At 45.6% G+C, this 26,903-nt stretch overlaps 1 protein-coding gene across 1 annotated transcript in view; it reads left to right on the top strand.

The window, feature by feature from the left end:
• Positions 1-753: 753 nt before the first annotated feature.
• Positions 754-26,903, top strand: part of DIS3L2 (DIS3 like 3'-5' exoribonuclease 2) — a 202,655-nt gene continuing 176,505 nt past the window's right edge. The window contains exons 1-2 of the mRNA XM_039327402.1: positions 754-890; positions 5,970-6,691. Of these exons, the coding sequence (XP_039183336.1) occupies positions 5,989-6,691 (703 nt within the window). The 5' untranslated portion in view covers positions 754-890; positions 5,970-5,988. The remainder of the gene's footprint in view (positions 891-5,969; positions 6,692-26,903) is intronic.

Genomic DNA, 26,903 nt, shown 5'->3' with positions numbered 1-26,903 from the left:
GATAAGATAGAGAGGGATAAGATAGATGGGATGGAGAGAGAGAGAGATAAGATAGAGAGGGATGGATAGATAGATAGATAGATAGATGGGGATGGAGAGAAAGAGAGATAAGATAGAGAAAGAGAGGGATAGATAGATGGATGGGGATGGATAGATAGATAGATAGATAGATAGATAGATAGATAGATAGATGGGGATGGAGAGATAGATAGATGGATGGGGATGGAGAGAGAGAGATAAGATAGAGAGAGGGATAGATAGATAGATAGATAGATAGATAGATAGATAGATAGATGGATGGGGATGGAGAGAGAGATAAGATAGAGAAGGATAGATAGATGGGATGGAGAGAGAGAGATAAGATAGATAGATAGAGAGGGATGGGTAGATAGATAGATAGATAGATAGATAGATAGATAGATAGATGGGGATGGAGAGAGAGAGATAAGATAGAGAAAGAGAGGGATGGATAGATAGATAGATAGATGGATGGGGATGGAGAGAGAGAGATAAGATAGATAGAGAGATAGAGCGGGATGGATAGATAGATAGATGGATAGATAGATAGATGGATGGGGATGGAGAGAGAAAAGAGAGAGATAAGACAGACAGACAGACAGACAGACAGACACACACAAACGGGCCACAACCAGAGGTGCCTCCAGAAACCCTGCAGCCAGGCGCGCGCATGCGCTTTCGGCGCCGCCGCGGCCAACCAGCCGGTCTCGCCAAGGGCGCCTGGTCGGCGCGACGCTTCGGCTTCGCTCTCCGCGAGCTGGGAAGGCCTCGTCGGGACCCGTAGAACGCCATCCGCGAGACCCGGAAGGAGAGGCAAACCGGAAGTGGGGAAGTTGAAGCCGATGCTGAGCCCCAGTGCGGAGTTTGGGCAGGTGAGCGAGGGGGCTCCCCTTGCCCCACTGGGGCTGGGACTGGAAGGGGGGGGACTGGGGGAGGGGAGGGTCTCCTTCTGCTCGCCTCCTCCTTCCTTCGTCCGGGGGTGGGCTGCCTAGCCTCCCCCCTTCCCCATAGGGAAGCCCTGCCAGGTTGCCAGGTTGCCAGGCGAGGCTATATGGGGGGGGGAGAGACCTCTCATAGGCTCCCTTGCAAACACCTCGGCCCCCCTTCCCTCCACTTGCTCTTCCTCCAGAGGTCTTCATGGGTGCCTTTCAAATGAGGGGAGATGGAGGCAGCTTCCCCAGTAAAATGCAATGAGCACAATGGGGGAGGGAGCGGGGGAAGGGGGTGGGCGGGGAGGGTTACAGGCAAACCGGGGTAAGCCAGAATCCAGGGCGGGACAGGGCTGCTGGTGGCGTTAATGGGTGGGACGTGGAGGGGAGACCACTGGGAAATCCCCACCTTTGGGCTTTAGGTCTGGAAGACGGAAAAAACAGCCTCAGAAATGGCTGGGGGGGGGGAGCTAAACTTTTCTGCATTTGTTTATTTTGCTTTTATTGCTTGCACAAAGAACTCAAGGCAGCGAACATACCTAAGACTTTTCCCTTCTATTTTCCCCACAATAACAACCTGGTGAGGCGGGTTGGGCTAAGAGAAAGGGACTGGCCCAAAGTCACCCACCTGGCTTTCAGGACTAAGGCGGAACTAGAACTCACTGTCTCCTGGTGACTGGCCCAAAGTCACCCAGCCAGCTTTCATGGCTAAGGTGGAATTAGAACTCACCATCTCCATTGATTGGTCCAAAGTTATCCAACTGACCTTAATGCCTAAGGTGGGACTAGAACTCACCATCTCCTGCTGTCTAATCTGATGCCTTCACTGATAGACTAAATTGGATGTTCTAGCCAAGGAAATTGTGTATATCACCTTGGTGCCTGGAGAAGACTTGGACAAGGGAGAGGTTTAAATGTTACATTGTTTAGAAGGATGCATATATTGTCCCTGTTGAAAGACACAAGGTACCTAAAGCAGTAATAATATACATGATAAGATAACTCACAACTAAGCACATTAACCACCCCAAAAATCCACACCCTAATTCAAACAATGTCATTATATTTACCCCCAAACGTAATGCTCTTCTTAAAATATCCCAATAAAAATGGTAGCTAAGTGTCAGCACAGCATAAATTCTCACCCAAGCTAGATAGAATAGAATAGAATAGAATAGAATAGAATAGAATAGAATAGAATAGAATAGAATTGGAAGGGACTCTCAACATCTGTTTTGTGATATGGTGACCAAAATTGGCTGCAGTATTCCAAGTGTGGCCTCACTAGGGTTTTATAAAGCAGTACTAATACTTTGCGTGATCTTGATTCTATGCCTCTGTTTATACCAGGGCTTTTCAACCAGGGGTACGGGTACCACCTGTGGTCCATTGGCACCTGGCAGGTGGTACATGACCATCCTAGAAAAGTGGTAGCGGGGGAGGGGAACGAGCTGAACCGGAGGCAGCACCGCACAAGCCTGAGTGAGAGATGGCTGGAGCTCAGCGGAAGCGCCAGGATCAGTGCTGCTTTCCAGCTAATCGGCGCTTCTTCGGGGCTGTCAGGGCTCAGCGGAAGCGCCAGGATCGGTGCCAGGCTCCAGCTGTAGCTCGGCACTGATCCTGGTGCTTCTGCTGAGCCCAGAAGAAGCACCAATCAGCGGGAAAGCAGCACTGATCCTGGCACTTCTGCTGAGCCCAGAAGAAGCGCTGATCAGCTGGAATGTTGCAGCCTCTCCAGGGTCTTGTGATTTTCAATCAGGTGCTTGGCAACTGATTCATATTTATGATGGTCACAGTGACCCAGGGTCATGGGAAGTGACCAAAACGTGCTTCAACCACCCAGCAGACGAGGGGAATAAAAACCAAACACCCCCCCCACCCCACCCCCGCTGCCAGTCCTGAACAGAAATGCTCACAACAATGAAAACCTCGGACGGGAGGAAGAGCTCCGCCGGGTGGGCAGGCAGGTGTCTTGCTCGGCTGTGGTTCGGGGGGCATTTTTTTCAGTGCCGTTGTGACTTCAAACAGTCACTAAGCGAACTGTTGTAAGTCGAGGACTACCTGTACTTTATCAAGTTTTTGACACCTTGCTAGGCGACTGGTGGTCCTCGGATGTTGCCATATCCTAAAAGTGGTACAATGGGTGAAAAGGTTGGAAAGCCCTGGTTTATACAACCCAGGATTGTATTAGCTTTTTTGGTTGTTGCTGCACACTGCTGGCTCATAGTTAAGTGATCATCGAGATAGATAGATAGATAACCTTTATTGTCATTTTTTTTTTACTGTGGGCATAATGGTACACATTAAAAAATGAAATTTAGTTGCTTGCTCTCAAAGTGTACACATACACCACACATTTAAACAGACTATATAAAACGTACCGTAAATGCCGGTGTACAAGGCGACCTTGCGTATAAGACGACCCCCGTCTTTATAGCTTGGCTGCATTCCTAGAACGTCGTCTTATACGCCAGAAACTACCAGTATTTCTGGCGTATAAGACGACCCGGCGTATAAGACGACCTCTGTCTTTGGCGCCGATTCCAGCGCTCGCGGAAGTCGCCTTATACGCCGGCATTTACGGTATGTATCGACCTACACCCTTACATATAAGTAACATATAAATATTAATCACTGTCCATCTGGAATACATAACGCAGTGGTTCTCAACCTGTGGGTTGGGACCCCATTTGGGGTCAAACGACCATTTCACAGGGGTCGCCAAACAACACAGTCCGCCATTTTTTTTCCCCTTTTCCTTAGCTGTGCTACTCCCTTTTATTCTATTGGCTTTCGAAAGCCAATAGAGTAGACTCTCTTGAATAGAGTCTAACTCTATTGGCTTTCCAAAGCCAACAGGAATTGTCCAGGCTGTCTCTGCCCTGCTGAGCCCGCCAAAAGTCTCATTCTGCAAACGGTGCTGCACCAGTTGAGTAGTCCTCGACTTATGACCAGTTGGGGGTCGCGGCATTAAAAAAGTTGAGAACCACTGACATAATGGAAAGAGGAAACTTTAGAATCTCTATTCATGCTTTCTCCAATCGGGTATGCCCTAGTCCAGAGGTCCCCAACCTTTTGGGCACCAGGGACCGGTTCCGTGGAGACAGGTTTTTCCGTGGACTGGAGAGTGTGTGGTTTTGTGTGCTGCCTGCATCCCACGGAAGGGGCTTTGCTTGTTTGTGCAGACCAGTTGCTGACATGCTGTGGCCCGATACCGGTCCACAGATTGGGGGTTGGGGACCCCTGCCCTAGTCCACACATCTTAAAATTGACCCAGTATTAAGGTTGTTTCTCTCCATTTAGCACTGTATCTCCTTTGAGGTTGTATAGCAAAATGAAAGAACGAATGGACTAAGTCCTCGATTTACAACAATGGGTTCTGTGACCGTTTGACGTTACAACGGCACTGCCAAAAAGTGACTTAGGACCGTTTTTCCACACTGACGACCGCTGCGGCCTCCGCCTGGTCACGTGGTCAAAATTCAGACGCTTGTCAACTGACTCGTATTTACGATGGTTCCAATGTCCCCCAAGTCACCTGATTCTGTTTGCAACCTTCTGACAAGCAACGTCAAGGGGGGGGGGGAAGCCAGGATCGCTTAACAGCTGTGTCAGTAACTTAACAACTGCAGTGATTCAGAAAAGTCGTTTAAATGGAGCAACCCTCGCTTTCACGATGGTCTTGCTTAGCCCTGGAATTGGCCTCAATTGTGGCCCTATGTTGAGGACTCCCCGTAACGGTTTGTCGGAAGGTTAGGACGAGAATTGAACTTATGTACCGTCCTGACAAGTATCAAAGATGTATACTGTATCTTTATTAACAGAGGGAGAGAATCAAGATCATGTGAAGTGTTAATACCACTTTACAAGGCCTTGGTAAGGCTGCACCTGGAATACAGCATCCAGTTTTGGTCACCACGATGTAAAAAAGATGTTGAGACTCTAGAAAGAGCGCAGAGAAGAGCAACAAAGATGATTAGGGGACTGGAGGCTAAAACATACAAGGAACGGTTGCGGGAATTGGGCATGCCTAGTTTAATGAAGAGAAGGACAAGGGGGGACATGATAGCAGTATTCCAATCTCTCAGGGGCTGCCACAAAGAAGAGGGAGTCAAGTTATTCTCCAAAGCCCCTGAAGGCAGGACAAGAAGCAACGGATGGAAACTGACCAAGGAGAGAAGCAACCTAGAACTAAGGAGAAACTTCCTGACCGTGAGAACAATTAACCAGTGGAACCACCTGCCTCCAGAAGCGGTGAATGCTCCAACACTGGAAGTTTTTAAGAAGAGACTGGACAGCCATTTGTCCAAAATGGTATAGGGTTTCCTGCCTGAGCAGGGGGTTGGACTAGATGACCTCCAAGGTCCCTTCCAACACTATTATTATTATTGTTATTATGGATCATTGCACAGTCAGCCAGATGTTCAGACTGGATTTGGCATTCTGTCTACCTATCGAGTCCTTACCCAGGACCTGGGATAGGCAGATGTGGATGTTTGATGGTATTACAGATATCGTCGCAGGATGGCAGCAGTTCCTAATAAGGCCGCCTTTTGCAATTGACTAATAGCGAATTTGTCAATGCCAATTGTGTTCAAGTGGTGCTCCAGTTGTTTTGGGATTGCACCCAAGGAGCCTATGACTATTGGTACTACCCTTGCTTGCTTTTGCCACAGTCTTTCTATTTCTATTTGTAGGTCTTTGTATTTTGTTATCTTCTCCAGTTCTTTCTCGTCTATTCTGCTGTCTATTATTATTATTATCGATCATCACACAGTCAGCCAGATGTTCAGACTGGATTTGGCATTTTGTCTACCTATCGAGTCCTTACCCAGGACCTGGGATAGGCAGATGTGGATGTTTAATGGTATTACAGATATCGTCGTAGGATGGAAGCAGTTCCTAGTAAGGCTGCCTTTTGCAATTGACTAATAGCGAATTTGTCAATGCCAATGGTGTTCAAGTGGTGCTCCAGTTGTTGTTGTTGTTGTTGTTATTATTATTATTTGTGCTCCTTTTCAGCCAGTAGTGTTCTGGGAGTATGGAGCCACGAGGGTGCGTCCACAGCCCAGCTGCCCATCCTGGGAAAGACGGGCCCAGCAAGCCGTACAGGAACGCTTACGCCAGGCTTGTGCAGAAGCACCACAGCGGCCGCTTCCGCTCCTACCTCAACCACATCGCTCAGAAGCTGCAGCCGGAGGGGAACCTTTTCCAGGACTTGGCTCCAGAGGTGGAGCCGTCTCCGAAAAGGGGTCCCGGGAGAGAAGCGCCGGTGAAGAACGGGATGAAGCCAGGCCGGGCTCCTCCCGCTGGCACCTTGCAGTCCCTCCAGCCAGACCTCAGAAACTTTGAGGGGCTGCGAAGCAGCAAAGAGGACCGTTCGGTCAGCAGCCCGCAGCCCCGTCGAGGAGCTCCTGGTGGTGGGAAGAGAGAGGAGGAAGAGGAGGAGGAGGGAGAGGAGGAGGAATCAGCAGCAGAAGAAGAGGAGGTCCTTTCTAATCGACCTGCAGATCCGATAGTCGTCTTGAGAACCAAACTTCACCAAGTGCGCGGGCAGGAGACGTCCAGACCGCTGGAGAAGACTCCCAACTCTGGAGAGAGGAGCAAAGTGGAGCTTTGGAAAAACAAAGGCAGCGGCCCTTTGGCTCCCATGGATGGCAGCGGCGTCTGCCTGCCCGCAGGACAACTGAGCCTGGAGCTGCCTTCCGCCACTGCCAGCTGCTCGTCGCCTCGGCAGATCTACGGTGAGTTGATGGTATCTCAGGTGGCTGCCGGGATTTGTTGTTTGGGCGAGAAGCCGTGGCTTTCAAGAGCCTGGTTGGGGACCCACCGTTGTTGCTGTGGATTGGGCCACCTGCTTGCTTATGGGCTGCTCAGGATGGAGGGTCTTACCAACTCTTCCGGCTGGGCGAGTGAGAGGAATCTAAGAGAAGAGGATATTGGTAGCTCAGGGCTGAACTGTGGGGTCCTTGGTGGTCTTTGAGCTTGGTGGTTTTCTTGCAGACATTTCATGACCCAACTAGGTAGCAACATCAGTGCTAGAAGGGAATGGGAGGAGGAAGAGGAGAAGGAGGAGGAGAAGGTGGAAGAAGAGAAGGAGGAGGAGGACTGTGTGGTCCTTGGTGCTCTCTGAGCTTGCAGACGTTTCATGACCCAATTAGGTAGCAACATCAGTGCTGGAAGGGAAGAGGAGGAGGAAGATGGAGAAGGTGGTGGTGGTGCTGGAGGTGGTGGTAGTGAAGGAGGAGGAGGAAGAAGAGGAGGAGGACTGTGTGGTCCTTGGTGCTCTCTAAGCTTGGTGGTTTTCTTGCAGACATTTCATGACCCAACTAGGTAGCAACATCAGTGCTGGAAGGGAAGGGGAGGAGGAAGATGGAGAAGGTGGTGGTGGTGGTGGAGGTGGTGGTGGCGGAGGAGGAGGAGGAGGAGGACTGTGTGGTCCTTGGTGCTCTCTGAGCTTGCAGATGTTTCATGACCCAACTAGGTAGCAATATCAGTGCTGGAAGGGAAGAGGAGGAGGAAGAGGGAGAAGGTGGTGGTGGTGGAGGAGGAGGAGACTGTGTGGTCCTTGGTGCTCTCTGAGCTTGGTGGTTTTCTTGCAGACGTTTCATGACCCAACTAGGTAGCAACATCAGTGCTGGAAGGGAAGAAGAGGAGGAGGAGGAGGAGGGAGAGAAGATGGAGGAAGAGGAGGAGGACTATGGGATCCTTGATGCTCTTTGATCTGGGGTTGTTTTTCTGCAGACATTTCATGACCCAATTAGGCAGCACCATCAATGCTAGTAGGAAATTGGGTTTGCTGCCTGTTTGTATATTCAAGTAGTTCTTGACTTAACGACTGCAATGGGGATTGGCTCCATAAGGTGAGGACTACGTCTGCCAGATTGGCAAATCCGATGTCAGCCAAAAAAAAAACAAAGCTGGGGAGAGGAGGGTTGCCAGAGATGACCCCTTGCGGGCGGGTGGGCAATGAAAAGCAGGAGTCCAGGATTTTGCACATGGATTTTTGTGCCACACCCTCCGCCATCCAGTCCATCTTCCTGTCAGTCTGGTCATGAACAGTCAACAACCTTCAATAGAAGGGAATCTCTGTAGCTCAGGGTTGAACTGGGGGATCCTTGGTGCTCTCTGAGCTTGGTAGATGTTTTTTTTTTTTACGCAGCTAAGTAACACCATCAGTGCTAGAAGGGAATGGAGGGAGGAGGAGGAGACTGTGGGGTCCTTGGTGCTCTCTGAGCATGGCTGTTTTCCTGCAGACGTTTCATGATCCAACTAGGTAGCATCATCAGTGCTAGAAGGAAGTGGGGTTTGCAGAGAGGAGGAGGAGAAAGAGGAAGAACATGATGATGGTGAAGGTGAAGATGATGATGATTGTGGAGTTCTTGGTTGTTGTTCAACTTGGCTGTTTTCTTGCAACTGAGAAAACATTCTCATTACCCAACTCGGTTATATCATCAGTGCTAGAGGAGAAATCTGTCTTCAGTCCTGACCTGCTTATGGAAAAACATGAGACTCAGAAATGAAATAGAATATAAAAATGGAATAGAATAGAACAGGAATAGAATAGAATGGAATGGAATGGAACAGAATAGATATTGGAAAATAGAATAGAATCTAATGGAATGGAACGGAACAGAACAGAATGGAACAGAATAGAATAGATATTGGAATATAGAATAGAATGGAATAGAATGGAATGGAACGGAACGGAACAGAACAGAACAGAACAGAATAGAATAGAATAGAATAGAATAGATATTGGAAAATAGAATAGAATGGAATGGAACGGAACGGAACAGAATAGAATAGAATAGATTAGATATTGAAATATAGAATAGAATGGAATGGAACGGAACGGAATAGAATAGATATTGGAAAATAGAATAGAATGGAATGGAATGGAACGGAACGGAACGGAATGGAACAGAATAGAATAGAATAGAATAGAATAGAATAGAATAGAATAGAATAGAATAGAATAGAATAGAATAGAATAGAATAGATATTGGAATATAGAATAGAATAGAATAGAATGGAATAGAATAGAATAGGAAGGGACCTTGAAGGTCTTCTAATCTAGCCCTCTGCTCAAGCAGGACACCCTATATACCATCTCACACAAATGACTGTCCAGTCTCTTCTTAAAAACCTCCAGTGATGGAGCGCCCACGATTTCTGGAGGCAACTTCTGTTCCACTGGTTGATTGTCCTCACTGTCAGGAAGTTTCTCTTTAATTCTAGGTTTCTTCTCTCTTTGGTCAGTTTCCAACTATTCTATTCTATTCTATTCTGTTCGGTTCGGTTCGGTTCCTTTTCTATATTCTATTCTTTTCTAATTATTATTCTATTCCTATTCTACTCTACTCCACTCTACTCTATATTTCTCCTGTTCCACTCCACTCCGTTCCATTCCATTCCATTCCATTCCATTCTATTCTATTCTATTCTAATTATTATTCTATTCTAATTATTCTGTTCTACTCTATTCTATTTGCAATTCTATTCTATTCTAATTCTATTCTATTTGTAATTCTATTCTATTCTATATTCTATTTGTAATTCTGTTCTATTCTATATTCTATTCTATTCTGTTCTATTCTTTTCTGTTCTATTCTATTCTATTCTATTCTATTCTATTCTATTCTATATTCTATTTGTAATTCTATTCTATTCTATTTGTAATTCCATTCATATTTTCTTTTCTATTCTACTCTACTCTACTCTACTCTACTCTACTCTACTCTACTCTACTCTACTCTTTTTCCTTGCAGTCATCTGGTCGTTGATGAGAAACGTTGAGGCCACTTGGAAGTTTATCTATCCAACAACCCTTTGCACTATTCCGGTGACCCTGAGGGCATGGTTAAACCTCCAGGTGGCTTCCACAACCCTGAGGGAGAGTACTAAAGACCAGATGACTGCAAAGAACATAAACCCTTCCATTCTCCACCACCATTCCGTTAGAACTGAAGAAGCCCCTTGGACGAGAAGCGAAACGTCTTCAAGGACAAACAAAGTCCAGCTGCCTTTTGGAAAAAAAAAAAAACCCTTGGGGATACCGCCCCCTCTATCTGCTTTCTTTCTCTCCAGAGTTTCTCAAAAACTGCCCGCAATCCCCCTTGTCCAAAGCTAGCAAAGAAGCAATATCTTTAACCGTGTTTTTCCTTTCCTTTCCTTTCCTTTCCTTTCCTTTCCTTTCCTTTCCTTTCCTTCTTTTCTTTTCTTCTTTTCTTTTCACCCCCTGCAGTCTGTTCTAAAGCATCTCTGGATCTTTTTATAGCCCAGCGGGCCTTCCTTTCCGTCCAGAGTAGAAGGAGGGGTGTGTGTGTATGAAATGGTTTACAGTGTCTTGCAGCAAGCAGGGGGTGGCAGATGTGTGGCAGCTGGATCAACAAGGACGGAGGCATTCCTTGGAATCAGGGAAAGGAGCAGGGTCTGGAGGCAGGGAGACGGAGGTGGCCCGGGGGTCACGAGCAGGGTGGAGCCGGTTCACGGAGAGTCCGACAGAACCGCTGGTGGGCCTCCGTCCCTTCTCTGCCAATGCAGAGGTTGCAGCCCTGCCAGAGGCCCAGAGATATTTGGATAAATCTTTATCCCCCCCTGCTACTAACTGCCTTTCGGGGCCAAATCTCCCTCCGGTGGGCTGCCAAATAACGGAACAGTATCTTTGGCTCTTGCGAATCTGGCTGGGGCTTCAACCCGTCGGGCAATCGGGCGCAGAGGCCCGGTGGGAGGGGTGTGTGTGTCTTCTGAAAGCGCTAAGGCACCCCGGCCCGCACGCGCGCTTGTGGCAAAAAGGGGGGGGTGGCTCCTCGACTTAACGACCACAATTCAGCCCCAGATTTCCACAGCCGTTGAGTGGGTTTTGCGCCATTTTTCTTGCCGCGGTCGTTAAACGGATCACTGCGGTCGTTACGTTAGGAAGCGGGTGGCTAAGGGGACCTGGCTCCCCCCCGTTGACTTTGCTCGTCAGCAGGCCGCCCAAGGGGAGTCACGGGGCCCTCCCGCCATTAAGCGAAATCGCTGCAGCCGCGAAGTGAATCGTGCGGTCGTTAAGCGAGTCTGGCATTCCCCTCCCCCCACATTGAATTGGCTGGCCGGAAGCTGGCTGGGAAGGTGACAAATGGCGATCACGTGACTCTGGGACACTGCAACCGTCATAAATCTGAACCAGTGGCCAAACTGCTGAGGATGATAGAATAGAATAGAATAGAATAGAATAGAATAGAATAGAATAGAATAGAATAGAATAGAATATAAATATCAGAATAGAATAGAATAGAACAGAATAGAACAGACTAGAAATAACAGAATAGAAATAAGAATAGAATAGAATGGAATGGAATGGAATGGAATGGAATGGAATGGAATGGAATGGAATGGAATAGAATAGAATAGAATAGAATAGAATAGAATAGAATAGAATAGAATAGAATAGAATAGAGACTAGACTAGACTAGACTAGACTAGAATAGAATAGAAATAACAGAATATAAATATCATAATAGAATAGAATAGAACAGAATAGAAATAAGAATAGAATAGAATAGAATAGAATAGAATAGAATAGAGACTAGACTAGACTAGAATAGAACAGAATAGAAATAACAGAATAGAAATATCAAAATAGAATAGAATAGAACAGAATAGAAATAACAGAATAGAAATAACAGAATAGAATAAGAATAGAATAGAATAGATTAGAATAGAAATAAGAATAGAATAGAATAGAATAGAATAGAATAGAGACTAGACTAGACTAGACTAGAATAGAATAGAACAGAATAGAAATAACAGAATAGAAATAACAGAATAGAATAAGAATAGAATAGAATAGAATAGAATAGAATAGAATAGAATAGAATAGAATAGAATAGAATAGAATAGGAGCTGGAAGGGACTTTGGAGGTCTTCTAGTCCAGCCCCCCACTCAAGCAGGAGAACCTATACCAGGGTTAGGCAACCTTGGCTCTTTTATGACTCGTGGACTTCAACTCCCAGAATTCCTGAGCCAGCCATGCTAAGGGGAAAGGGAGAGGTTACCAAGCTGAGCCAGGCTGGCTCAGGAATTCTGGAAGTCCACAAGTCATAAAAGAGCCAAGGTTGCCTACCCCTGACCTATACCACCTCAGACAAGTGACTGTCCAATCTCTTCTTTAAAATCTCCAGTGATGGACCGGCCACGATTTCTGGTGGCAAGTTGTTCCACTGATTAATTGTTCTGACTGTCAGGAAGTTTCTCCTTAGTTCCAGGTTGCTTCTCACTTGGATTAGTTTCCAACCATTGTTTCTTGTCCTGCCTTCAGGCGCCTTGGAAAATAGCTTGACTCCCTCTTCTTTTTAGCAGCCCCTCAAATACTGAAACACTGCTATCATGTCTCCCCTGCTTCTTCTTTTCTTTAGACTAGCCAAACCCAAGTCCCGCAGCCGTTCTTTGTATGTTTTGGCCTCCAGGCCTTTGATCATCTTAGTTGCTCTTCTCTGAAAATTTTCCAAACTCTTCAACGTCTTTTTTGTGACATGGTGACCAAAATTGGTGGCAGTATTCCAGGTGTGGTCCCACTAGGAGTTTTACAAAGTGGTACTAATACTTGGTAAGTGACTCATATTTACGACAGTTGTGTGCCTGGCTGAGGAATTCTGGGAGTTGAAGTCCACAAGTCCTAAAAGGGCCAAGTTTGAAGACTCCTGTCTTAAATCTAACAAACAAAATGGGGGCTGGCTGAGGAATTCTGGGAGTTGAAGTCCACAAGTCATCAAAGGGCCAAGTTTGAAGACCCCCGTCTTAAATCTAACGAACAAAATGGAGGCTGGCTGAGGAATTCTGGGAGTTGAAGTCCACAAGTCATCAAAGGGCCAAGTTTGAAGATCCCTGTCTTAAATCTAACGAACAAAATGGAGGCTGGCTGAGGAATTCTGGGAGTTGAAGTCTACAAGTCGTCAAAGGGCCAAGTTTGAAGACCCCTGCTTGAAAGACACATTGGTCAAGATGCTACCAAGGCTTTATTGTGTTTTCTTTTTTGTTCTGTGAAGGACTTAACATGGTGACTCATTTGGAAAGCGTTCCAATTAATCACAGGTGCCTTTTAATCATCTCCGGAGGTATTTTTAATTATTAAATGCACCGCTTCGTTACATCGCCCTCAATCATCATCATCATCGATGGAGATAACAGCCTGAGCAGCAGTTTGAACTGTTGGGGTTTTTAAAATGTATATATTGTACCTGTAATGCCTGACAGGCTAATAATTAGTTCCCTCCAGTTTCAAGAGATGGACAAGGTAGCTTGTATAATAATAATAATAATAATAATAATAATAATAATAATAATAATAATAATAATAGTAATAATAATAATAAGCACTACCTTGACGTGGTTGTGGGGCTTGTGTACTCTGAGGAAGATGAGAGCTATGCCAGAGGTTCAACCATACTGGACAGGTCTCATCAGAGGAGTCAGACAAAGAGTGTCTCTCCCATAAAAAATATGGTGAGACGTAAATTTCAGAATGCCATAACGGCTCGGACGTCGCCCGGGTTAACAAGGTCCGCACTAGATATTGGAGTTCCTGGATATCTGGTGAAAAATGGGTTACAGGACTCAGGACTGTTGGCTGAGCAACCAGGGCCAGCAGCTGCAGAACTACTGGAAGAAAAGGTGTTTACCCGTCGCAGATACACAGTGATGGAAAACAAAGAAATAATGATCTGTTACTACAGATCAAGTCCAACAAGAAGAGGATATCTAAAACGAATGCACCAGTTCTGGAAAGAACAACATTCAGAATCAGAAATAACAGAACAGAGACTAGCAGATCAACGCCGATTTATAACACGAAATAAAGTATTCACAGAAACAGAATTGGACGAACTGCAAAGGTTTACCCAGGGCAAAGAAATCAAAGCCTTACCAGAAGTAATTCAGAATGTAGAGGCAAACCAGGGGGAGTTGGCAGTGAAGGAATCTAGCAGAGATATACAACTGTTCTCATTTGGAAACCAGGCACCTCTACCTCAGGAAGAACAAAACCCTCTAACTAAAGAAATAAAAGAATTGAAACAAAGAATAACTGAGCATCTAGAACAGCACAAAAACAATAGAATAAGGCTACCTGCATTGAAGCTTGTTCCAAAGAAACAGCTAGCACAAGCATTAAAAGATGCAAATATTGCAATATCAAGTATAAGCACCAATTCATTGCAAGAAACAAACCAACTAATGTACAGCACAGCTGCAGTTATAACAGAATACCTGGGATGCAAAATCAACAAAGAAGAAAAACAAACAAACAGTGCACCAGAAAAATGGAAGGTTAGACTAGAAAATAAGATCAGCAAGTTAAGATCACATGCAAGCAAGCTAGAACAGATGAAAGAAAAGAAGCTGAAGAACAAGAAGACCAAAGAATACCTAATCAAGAAATACCACTTAGAAACAAGGAAGATCAAGGAAGCACTGGAAATAATAAAGCAACAAATAACAGCTATAGCCAGGAAAATCAGTAGATATGAAGCTCGAATTGCAAACTATAGGCAGAACCTCCAATTTCAATCCAATCAGAAACGTTTCTACCAATCCATCAATGGAGAAACTGCAAGGAATCAGTCAGTACCTGACAAGGAAGAAACAGTGCAGTTCTGGAAGCAGATATGGGATAACCCAAAGAAATACAACAAGGATGCGGCTTGGTTAAAAGAGGTGGATGCAAATAAAACAGAAGTTGAAATGAAAGAACTAGTAATAACAACAAAAATGGTAGAAAAAAGAGCAAAGAAAATCAAAAATTGGTCAGCACCAGGTGAAGATGAACTGCATGGGTTTTGGTTGAAACATCTAACTGTTATACACCCACTCATTGCCAAACAGTTCAACAATATACTACAAGGAGGAGAAATTGAAAAGTGGCTAACAACTGGGAAAACCTACCTAATAATGAAAAATCCAGCAAAAGGGGCAACACCAGGTAACTACAGGCCAATTACCTGCTTACCAACAACTTTCAAATTACTAACTGGTGTAGTAGCTGATGCAGTGCAACAGCATCTAGTTGAAAACAATCTCTTTCCACCTGAGCAGAAAGGAAACCGCCCCAACAGCAGAGGAACAAAAGATCAACTCCTAATAGACAAAATGATCTTGGAAAACTGCAAGAGAAGGAAGACCAACCTGAATGTGGCATGGATTGACTACAAAAAGGCATTTGACTCTCTGCCACATGATTGGATAATAAAGTGCCTAGAAATAACAGGAGTCAGTAGAAACATCAGAAAATTTGTGCAAAGATCGATGGCACAATGGAAGACACAGTTGCAGATCAATGGTGAGAGGCTGGGAGAGGTTAATATCAAGAGAGGAATATTTCAAGGAGATTCATTATCACCATTACTATTTGTTATTGCACTGTTTCCTCTGTCAACAATACTGAATAACTCAGGACATGGCTATCAAACATCAAAAACATCTGCCAGACTATCCCACCTCCTTTATATGGATGATCTGAAGCTGTATGGAAAAACATCATCTGAAATAGAATCGCTGCTCAACACTGTCCGTATATATAGCCAAGATATTGTAATGGAGTTTGGCTTGGACAAATGTGCCACACTTACTATCAAACAAGGAAAAATAGTGAAAACTGAAGGAATCAAGATGCCCCACGAAAATAACATTAAGAGTCTGGATGAGGAAGAGTACTACAAATACTTGGGTATCCTTCAAGCTGACAACATCAAGCACACTGAAGTCAAGAAAAAGATTAGAGGTGAATACATCAAGAGAGTGAAGAAGATCTTAAAATCCAAACTCAATGGAGGAAATACCATAAAGGCAATCAACACCTGGGCAATCCCAGTCATTAGGTACACAGCTGGAATAGTGGACTGGACTCAAGCAGAACTAAAAGCAATGGATAGGCAGACCAGAAAAATAATGACAATGAATCATGCCCTTCATCCACGCAGTGACATTGATAGACTTTATCTACCAAGGCAAATAGGTGGGCGTGGAATGCTACAAGTACATCAGATGGTTGAAGAAGAAAAAATGGCTTTGGAAGAATATCTGAAGAACAATGATGAAGATGCACTGAAATTAGTATATCAGGAAGGCTTACTAACTACTGGAGAGACCAAACTGGCCTACAAGAAAGACCAAATGAAGAACAGAATAGAGGCATGGGAAGACAAAGCACTACATGGCCAATACATGAAAAAAATAGCTGGGAAAGCAGATAATAATAAAACCTGGCAATGGCTAAGAGCAGGAAAATTGAAGAAAGAGACCGAGGGACTAATTCTGGCTGCACAAGACCAAGCCTTAAGGACAAATGCATACAAAGTCAAAATTGAGAAGACAGCAACAGACAGTAAGTGCCGCCTATGCAAAGAAGCTGAAGAAACAGTGGACCACTTGGTAAGCTGTTGCAAGAAGATTGCACAAACTGATTACAAGCAGCGGCATGACAAAGTAGCAACAATGGTGCATTGGAAGATCTGCAAAAAATATCATTTGCCTGTAAGCAAAAACTGGTGGGATCATAAAATAGAGAAAGTCATAGAAAATGATAAAATTAAACTGCTCTGGGACTTCAGAATTCAAACAGACAAGCACCTGCAACATAACACCCCAGACTTAACAATTGTCGATAAGAAAGACAAAAAAGTCTGGATAGTGGACGTGGCAGTGCCTGGAGATAGCAGAATAGAAGAGAAAGAACTGGAGAAGATAACAAAATACAAAGACCTACAAATAGAAATAGAAAGACTGTGGCAAAAGCAAGCAAGGGTAGTACCAATAGTCATAGGCTCCTTGGGTGCAATCCCAAAACAACTGGAGCACCACTTGAACACCATTGGCATTGACAAATTCGCTATTAGTCAATTGCAAAAGGCGGCCTTATTAGGAACTGCTTCCATCCTGCGACGATATCTGTAATACCATCAAACATCCACATCTGCCTATCCCAGGTCCTGGGTAAGGACTCGATAGGTAGACAAAATGCCAAATCCAGTCTGAACATCTGGCTGACTGTGCGATGATCGATAATAATAATAATAAGTTGGAAGGGACCTTGGAGGTCATCTAGCCCAACCCCCTGCTCAGGTCAGGCAGGAAACCCTACACCATTTCGGACAAATGGCTGTCCAGTCTCTTCCTAAAAACTTCCAGTGTTGGAGCATTTACTGCTTCTGGAGGCAGGTTGTTCCATATTCTTGGATCTTCTACCACGGAGGATCCTTTTCATCAGATAGCAACGAATTGGGTGACGTTGTTGTACCTTGATCTGAGCTAGGATCTGTTTGGCAGTTTCTTCTCCATTTGAACTCTTCCCCCCCTGTTCAATCTGGAGCCAGTTTTTCTTTCGTGGCCCAGGGTGGTTGGCTCCCATCCCACGTTCCTTAAGCTTCTTGATAATGTTAGCAGCTGCAATCACAGCCACAGGGAGCTGTGAGTTTTGTAGCTTTGACCTTTTACCAGGCTTGGCTCTTATCTTCTTCCTTCCCTCCTCGGGCAAATTCTCTGCTGCTTTCCTTTCTCCAAGTTTATTGTGTGCAGCGGATGACGACACAACACACACCCGATTGAGTCCTTTCCTGCATCCAAAGAGGCTGAGCGACCGCTTATGAAATTGAAAACATCTGGGATAGGCTAATTAAACGGTCTGCTTGGGAGATCACTCAAACCCAATGATGCCTTTTAGTTTCGAAGGGGAACTAATAACTGTATCCAGGCCGTTTTCATTTATTTTGCCATGTAGGAGAATAGGTTACGTCAGGCATTGGAAGCAAATTGTCTGTTCTCTGGGCTACGGCAACGTTTTCTCAGCCTGGGCAGCTTTTCAGAGGCCTGGACTTCAACTCCCAGAATCCCCCTGGCCAGCATGTTGAAGTCCAGGCCTCTTAAAATTTACCTCAGGTTGCAAAAAAAACACTGGACTAGGGAATAAAGAACCATGGATACCCTTTTACATCCAATTTCAACCTACTTCATGGCAAACTGGGATTTTTTTTCGGGGGGGGGGAACGTGGAGGGATACACAGGCAGTCCTCGACTTACAACAGTTCATTTAGTGACCGTTTGGAGTTGCAGCGGCCCTGAAGAAAGTGACGTATGACCGATTTGCGCACGTATGACCGTTGCAGCCTCCCCTTGGTCACGTGATGAAAATTCGGACGCTTGGCCACTGACTCGTACTTACGTTTGTTGCAGCATCCCCTTTTGTGAACTTCTGACCAGCAGAGTCCATGGGGAAGAAACCGGATTCATTTAACGACCGTGTGACTCACTTAACGACTGTGCAGTGTTTCACTTAAAAGCAGTGGCTCAGAAAGTCGTAAAATGGGGCAAGAAAAATGTTGGGCTCAATTGCAGTCGTACGTCGAGGACTCCCTGTACATTTGGCTGCATCCATACAGGTAGTCCTTAAAGCCATTCGTTTAGTGACTGCTCAAAGTTACAGCGGCACTGAAAAAAAGCGACTTATGACCGTTTTTCACACTTGCAGCATCAGTTGCAGTGTCCCCAGGGTCACATGATCAAAATTCGGATGAATGGCCACCGACTTAAGTTTATGACAGTTGCAGTGTCTTGGGTCAGTAAGTGAGGAATATCTATAGTTGCAGCCATTATGGCCTTTGCTAACATCCATCCCTATAACTGAAGGAAAACTATACTGGGGGACAATGATAGACAGAGAGTCCTCGATATACAACAGATTAGTGACCATTCAAAGTTACAGTGACACTGAAAAAAAGGGAGTTATGACTGTTTTTCACCCAACTGCTGCAGAATCCCTTTGATCACGTGATCAAAATTCACGTGCTTGGCATGTACTAATAATTAGAATGGAATGGAATGGAATAGAAAATGAAGAATAGAATAGAATAGAATAGAATAGAATAGAATAGAATAGAATAGAATAGAATAGAATAGAGTAGAGTAGAGTAGAATAGAAAATAGAAAATAGAATTACAGAATAGGATAGGATAGAATAGAATAGAATAGAATAGAATAGAATAGAATAGAATAGAATAGAGTAGAATAGAATAGAAAATGAAGAATAGAATAGAATAGAATAGAGAATGAATAGAATAGAATAGAATAGAACAGAATAGAATAGAGAATGAATAGAATAGAATAGAATAGAATAGAACAGAATAGAATAGAACAGAATAGAATAGAGAATGAATAGAATAGAATAGAATAGAATAGAATAGAATAGAATAGAATAGAATAGCTTTATTGGCCAAGTGTGATTAAACACACAAGGAATCTGTCTCTCGTGCAGAAGCTCTCAGTGTACATACAAACAACAAACTGATAAGTCACAATCAATCAATCAGAACAGAGTTGGAAGGGACCTTGGAGGTCTTCTAGTCCAGCCCCCCGCTCAAGCAGGAGAACCTACACCAGTGGTTCTCAACCTGTGGGTCGGGACCCCATTTGGGGTCGAATGAGCATTTCATGGGGGTCGCCAAACAAGGCTGTCCGCCATTTTTCCCCCCTTTTCTTTGGCCACACTCCTGGCACCTGGTGATGTATAAGTGGTTGGGGGTCATCACAACATGGGGAACTGTATTATGAGGTTGTGGCATTAGAAAGATTGAGAACCACTGACCTACACAGTCTCAGACAAGTGACTGTCCAGTCTCTTCTTAAAAATCTCCAGTGATGGAGCGCCCACGATTTCTGGTGGCAAGCTGTTCCACTGGTTAATTGTCCTCACTGTCAGGAAGTTTCTCCTTAGTTCCAGGTTGCTTCTCTCCTTGATTAGTTTTCATCCCCTCTGGTGCTTTGGAGAATAATTTGACTCCCTCTTCCTTGTTGCAGCCCCTCAGATACTGGAATGCTGCTATCATGTCTCCCCTATTTCTTCTTTTCTTTAGACTGGCCAAACCCAAGTCCCACAGCCGTTCTTCATATGTTTTGGTCTCCAGGGCTTGGATCATCTTAGTTCCTCTTCTCTGAATTTTTTCCAAACTCTCAACATCTTTTTGCAGTATGGTGACCAAAATTGGTGGCAGTATTCCAGGTGTGGTCCCACTAGGGTTTTATAAAGCAGTACTAATACTTGGTAAATGACTCATATTTATGACAGTCGCAGTGTCCCCGGGGGGGGGGTGTCACGTCATCCCCTTTTGCGACCTTCTGACAAAGCAAAGTCAATTGGGGGAAGCCAGATTCACTTAACAACTGTGTTAAGTGTGACCAACTTAACAACTGGAGCGATTCACTTATCAACTGTGGCCAGGGAGGCCGTAAAATAGGGGGGCAAATCTCACTTAAAAACTGTCTCGCTTAGCAGCAGAAATGTCGTAAGTTTTGGTCGTAAGTCGAGGACCATCTGTAGTTATGGACTGGCCTTGGTAAGAAGTGGATGGGGAGCACTTTGATAGGAAACTTATTAAACTAGAGGTCCCCCTCCCAACTTTTTGGGCACCAGGGACCGGTTACATGGAGAGAGGTTTTTCCGTGGACAGGAGACTGCGCGGTTTTGTGTGCTGCCTGCGTCCCGTGGATGGGATTTTGCTTGTTTCTGCGGACCAGTTGCTGGCATGCCGTGGGCCGGTGCAGGTCTACGGACCGGGGGTTGGGGACCCTTGTACTAAACAGTGAGAAACTGCCCTTTAAAAATAAATAAATAAATAAAAATCCAGCAAGAATCACTTGGAACCGAAAGGAACAATTCAAGGCTGTGACTCAACACCGTGGAAGTACAGCTTTGTGTTAGGTGGGGCATTTGTTACCTGAGATATCAGATACCACTCTTAGTGGCCTTGTGTGGTTTCTCTTTCCTTCGAGACCCGGTTTGAAGACATAAACAACCACAACGTAAACACACCGCAAGTTCATTGACACCTAAAAAAACAGCCCAGGTTTCAATGCCAAGGTTGTGAACGATGACAAACAAACAAAAAAAACCCCCAACAACCTTTCCTTTCTCTCCCAGACTTTGGCTCCTGGTGTGGAAGTATTGGTGGAGCCGCGTGTCAGGTTGAAGGCTGAAAATTAAAAGTTGAAAGGTTTTTCCGGGAATATGTATTTGGCCCCACTGGAATTGGGGTCAACGAGCAATCCGGTCACACGATATTGTGGCTTTGCATTTTCAGAATTAGAATAGAACTGGAAGGGACCTTGGAGGTCTTCTAGCCCAGCCCCCTGCTCAAGCAGGAGATCCTTTACCATTTCAGGACAAGTGACTGTCTAGTCTCTTCGTAAAAACCTCCAGTGATGGAGCACCCACAACTTCTGGTGGCAGGTCGTTCCACTGGTTAATTGTCCTCCCTGTCGGGAAGTTTCTCCTTAATTCCAGGTTGCTTCTCTCCTTGATCAGTTTCCATATGTTGTTTCTTGTCTTGCCTTCTGGTGCTTTGGAAAATAAGTTGACCCCCTCCTCTTTGTGGAAGCCCCTCAAATACTGGAATATTGCTATCATGTCCCCCCCCCCTCCTTCTTTTCTCTAGACTGGCCATTCCCAAATTCTGCAGCCGTTCTTCACATGTTTTAGTCTCCAGGCCTTTAATCATCTTGATTGCTCTTTGCACTTTTTTTTTTTTAAAGTCTCAACCTCTTTTTTGTAATGTGGGGACCAAAACTGGATGCCGCATTCCAAGTGTGGCCTTACTAGAGCTTTATAAAGCGGTACTAATACATCACCTGATTTGGATTCTGTGCCTCTGTTTATACAACCCAGGATTGTATTAGCTTTTTTGGCTGCTGCTGCTGCTGCACACAGCTGGCTCCTGATTAAGGGATCGTCCACTGTGAGCTGCCTCTGTTGAAGATTCAGCAGTTCAGCCCCATCGAAAGGTGTTCAGGTGTAAATCCTGAGAAAGACCTCAGTAAGTCTGAGGAGAGAGAAGGCGACTCACAGCTAGCAGAATGGATTAAGGGTAGTCCTCGACTTACGACCCTTGACCCAAAATTCCTGTTGCTGAGCAAGAAGCAATGGATGGAAACTCATCAAGGAGAGAAGCAACCTGGAATTAAGGAGAAAACTTCCTGAGAGTTAAAACAATTAACCAGTGGAACAACCTTCCTCCAGAAGCGGTGAATGCTCCAACACTGGAAGTTTTTAAGAAGAGACTGGACAGCCATTTGTCTGAAATGGTGTAGGGTTTCCTGCCTGAGCAGGGGGTTGGACTAGATGACCTCCAAGGTCCCTTCCAACTTTATTATTATTATTATTATTATTATTATTATTATTATTATCATCATCATCATCATCATCATTTAGTTCTTAAGTGGGTTTTGCCCCGCTTTATGACTTTTCTTGCCACAGTTCTTACGTTTTTTCCCACTCTGTGCCCCCTCGCTTGCCACAGGGGTTAAGTGAGTCGCTGCGATTATTCAGTTAGTAACACGGTTGTTAAGTGAATCTGAATCTCCCCCCCCCCTTTGATTTTGCGTGTCATAATGTCACAAAAGGGGATCACATTCCCCCCCCCCCCGGGGACACTGCGACCCTCCTAAGTCCGAGTCAAGTTGCCAAGGGTCTGAATTTTGATCACGTGACCACGGAGAGGCTACAGCCGCCGTAAGTGTGAAAAATGGTCACAGGTTACTTTTTTCAGTGCCGCTGTAAATTTGAACGGTCAGTAAACGAACGGTGGTAAGTCTGTACAGCCTCAGGTTCAGAATATATTACAGGTAGCCTTCACTTTGCTTAGTGGCCATTTAAGGTTACGATAACCCATCCCCCCAAAAGGTACTCATGACTCAGATTTGAAGTTTGAAGTTATAATAATAATAATAATAATAATAATAATAATGATGATGATGATGATGATGATGATGTTGGAAGAGACCTTGGAGGTCATCTAGTCCAACCCTATGCTCAGGCAAGAAACCCTATACCATTTCGGACAAATGGCTGTGATCACATCAACCAGTCATGGGTGGGTTCTGGCTAGACCAGGGGTAGGCAGCCTCGGCTCTTTTATGACTCGTGGACTTCAACTCCCAGAATTCCTGAGCCAGCCATGCTGAGGGGAAAGGGAGAGGTTTCCAAGGTGAGCCATGCTGGCTGAGGGATTCTGGGAGTTGAAGTCCACCAGTCATGAAAGAGCCAAGGTTGCCTAACCCTGGGCTAGACAGTCACTTTTCTGAGATGGTATAGGTCAGGGGTAGGCAACCTTGGCTCTTTTATGACTCGTGGACTTCAACTCCCAGAATTCCTGAGCCAGCATGGGGGAACTATGGCCTCCTCATGACTCGTGGACTTCAACTCCCAGAATTCCGGAGCCAGCATGGCTCAGCTTGGAAACCTCTCCCTTTCCCTCAGCATGGCTGGCTCAGGAATTGTGGGAGTTGAAGTCCACGAGTCATCAAAGAGTCACGGTGGCTAGATGGGCTAGATCCCAACAGGGTGGGATTTGTTTATTTATTTTTAGAGAAAATTCAACTATTTCTGATTCTCCCGGCTGGAAAAATGGGAGAAAGTCTAAAGTCCCCTTTCTCCAGCTCTTCAAAATCCATTTTTTAAAAAAAATCCTTTTCAGAATTGCTTCTTTAAAAAAAAAAAATCAAGGTCTGACAATTTGGTGACTTGTGTGTGCTTTGAGCTGCAGCCACCGCAACCTGGAATCTGGTTGCTTGGTTTGCCATTGTAGGGGTGGGTAGGGGGGTAGGGGGGGAATTGTTGTGAGGACAGAAACCCTTCCTAGGTAGAATCAGGAAGGGGAGGGGCAGAGAGAAAGAACACTTTTCACCAACAGTTGAGAATTGGCTGTTAAAAAAGGGTGGGTTTCCTGATGGAGTACACATCGAGGGTGGATGGGTAGATTTCTAAGCGCCCACCCCTCATATTCCTTTGTTGGAACTGTGATACGATCCTAGGATTGGTTGTGTTTATTACCAAATGCCTTTATAGCAGAACAATAGAGCTGGAAGGGACCTTGGAGGTCTTCTAGTCCAGCCCCCCGCTCAAGCAGGAGACCCTATGTACCATTTCAGACAGGTGGCTGTCCAGTCTCTTCTTAAACATCTCCAGTGATGGATCACCCACAACTTCTGGAGGCAGGTAGTTCCACTGGTGAATTGTTCTAACAGTCAGGAAGTTTCTCCTTAGTTGCAGGTTGCTTCTCTCCTTGATGAGTTTCCATCCATCTTTTCTTGTCCTGCCTTCAGGGGCTTTGGAGAATAAGTTGACTCCCTCCTCTTTGTGGCAGCCCCTCAAATATTGGAAGACTGCTATGTCAATCAATCAGTCAATCAATCAATCAGTATAGAGCTGGAAGGGACCTTGGAGGTCTTCTAGTCCATCCCCCTGCTGAAGCAGGAGACTCCATACCATTTTAGACAGGTGGCTGTCCAGTTTCTTCTTAAAAACCTCCAGAGATGGAGCACCCACAACTTCTGGAGGCAAGTGGTTCCACTGGTGAATTGTCCTCACCGTTAGGAAGTCTCTCCTTAGTTCTAGGTTGCTTCTCTCCTTGATTAGTTTCCATCCATTGATTCTTGTCCTGCCTTCAGGTCCTTTGGAGAATAGGTTGACTCTCTCTTCTTTCTGGCAGCCCCTCAAATACTGGAAGACTGCTATCATATCATATCAATCAGTCAATCAATCAATCAATCAATCAGTATAGAGCTGGAAGGGACCTTGGAGATCATCTAATCCAACCCCTTGCTCAGGCAGGAACCCCTATACCAGTGATGGCGAACCTTTTAGAGACCGAGTGCCCAAACTGCAGCCCAAAACCCACTTATGTATCATCGGGTGCCAGGTGGGCATGACCCATTGGGTAGGTGTGGCCCATTGGGTGGGGGTGGCCAATTGGGTGGGCGTAGCCCATTGGGTGGGCGTGGCTGCAGTGATAACGGCAGACTGGGTGGGACTAAAAAATTCAATCAATCAGTTCCAACTTTGCGAGATCTTTTTTTTTCCCCCACGAGAAGTTGAAATTGATTGATTGATTGAACCTCTTTTTTTTTTGCACACGACGGCAGAGGCCTAAAGCGGAAAGGTTTTATAAAACCCAGCTGAAGGCCTAGGACTGGGGTGACGGCGTGTGTGCCCACCGAAAGGGCTCTGAGTGCCGCCTCTGGCACCCGTGCCATAGGTTCGCCACCACGGCCCTATACCATTTCAGACAAAAGGCTGTCCAGTCTCTTCTTAAAAACCTCCAGTGATGGAGCACCCACAACTTCTGGAGGCAGGTTGTTCCACTGGTTAATTGTTCTCACTGTTAAGAAATTCCTCCTTAGTTCCAGGTTGCTTCTCTCCTTGATGAGTTTCCATCCGTTGCTTCTTGTCCTGCCTTCAGGGGCTTTGGAGAATAGGTTGATCCCCTCGTCTTTTTAGGAGCCCCTCAAACATTGGAACCCTGCTATCATGTTTCCCTTTGTCCTTCTTTTCACTAGACCAGACCTGCCCAATTCCTGCCTCTGTTCTTTGTGTGTTTTAGCCTCCATTCCCCTAATCCTCTTTGTTGCTCTTCTCTGCACTCTTGCCAGAGTCTCAGCATCTTTATAATGTCTGTAAGTCAGTGTTTCTCAACCTTGACAATTTTAAGATATGTGGACTTCAACTCCCAGAATTCCACAGCCAGCATTGCTGGCTGTGGAATTCTGGGAGTTGAAGTCCACATGCCTTAAAATTGTCAAAGTTGAGAACACTGCGTAAGTGATGGCTTCATTTGCATTTTGTCCCTGTTTTCTTTTTATCTTAATAATCAGTTGATCAGATTTTTAATTTGTAGTGAATTCAGTGGCTGGGTTTCTGATTTCTAATTCTCGGGCCTCCCTTGCAGGTTTCTGGATTTTCCCCTGAGTATTAGAGAATAGAATAGAGCTGGAAGGGACCTTGGAGGTCTTCTAGTCCAGCCCCCTGCTCAAGCAGGAGAACCTATACCGACACAGACAGGTGATTGTCTAGTCTCTTCTTAAAAATCTTCAGGGATGGAGCACCCATAATTTCTGGAGGCAAGCTGTTCCATTGGTTGATTGTCCTCACTGTTAGGAAGTTTCTCCTTAATTCCAGATTGCTTCTCTCTTTGGTCAACTTCTAACCATTGTTTCTTGTCCTTCCCTCTCGTGCTTTGGAGAATAATGGGACCCTCTCCTCTTTGTGGCAGCCCCTCAGATACTGGAACGCTGCTATCATGTCTCCCCTGTTTCTTCTTTTCTTTAGACCAGCCAGACCCAAGTCCCGCAGCCGTTTTTCGTATGTTTTGGTCTCCAGGCCTTGGATCATCTTAGTTCAGGGATGTCAAACTCAATTTCATTGAGGGCCGCATCAGCATTGCGGTTGCCCTCGGGGGTGTGTGGCCAGGGTGGGTGCGGGCCACTGGGTGGGCGTGGATGGAGTGGGAGTGGCCTACTGGGTGGGCATGGCCAGCTCTACATCATGTGCGTCAAGGGTGCCTGTGGGGGTCTGGGCAGGAGTGGGGCAGATCTGGGGGTCTCTGGCAGAAGGGGGTGGGACCAGGGCAAGTACCAAGGCATGGTCCACTGGAGGAGCCTCACTGTTCCTCTCAGGCCATGCGGGGGGGGGGGCTGTATGGTGGTGCGGGCTGCCTGGAGCTCTGGGCAGCAGAGGTCAAACACCCATGGCACCAAGCCCAGCCCCACTTCCCAAGGGGGCGCCCAGCTGCACTTACCTCCTCCTCAAGGCTGCTGCTGCTGTGCTTGCTCTCCTTAGCCAGGTTGCTCATGATGGGTACGAGGGCAAAGTCACAGGGAGGCCCATTCCCTCTCCATGGAAGGAGACCTGGCTTTGTATCCAGACGGCCTTGTGGAGCTAAGACTGAATGCCTTTCAGCATAGATGGCCACCACAAAATTGTACATTGGCTCCCGCCCAGCCTGGACCAGGGCCAAGGCAGTGGGGGGCCGTTCCCTCACTGTTTCCAGGATGGCTTCCCGGGCTACATGAAACCGCTTCGCGGGCCGCATCCGGCCCCCGGGCCTTGTGTTTGACATGTCTGTCTTAGTTGCTCTTCTCTGAATTTTTTCCAA

The sequence above is a fragment of the Crotalus tigris genome, unplaced genomic scaffold (assembly GCF_016545835.1).
Source record: "Crotalus tigris isolate CLP2741 ecotype Arizona unplaced genomic scaffold, ASM1654583v1 scf7180000024361.1375286210:1436186, whole genome shotgun sequence".
NCBI lineage: Eukaryota > Metazoa > Chordata > Lepidosauria > Squamata > Viperidae > Crotalus > Crotalus tigris.
The sequence above is the reverse complement of the archived record's forward strand: the minus strand, read 5'-3'. Positions and strand labels throughout refer to the sequence as shown.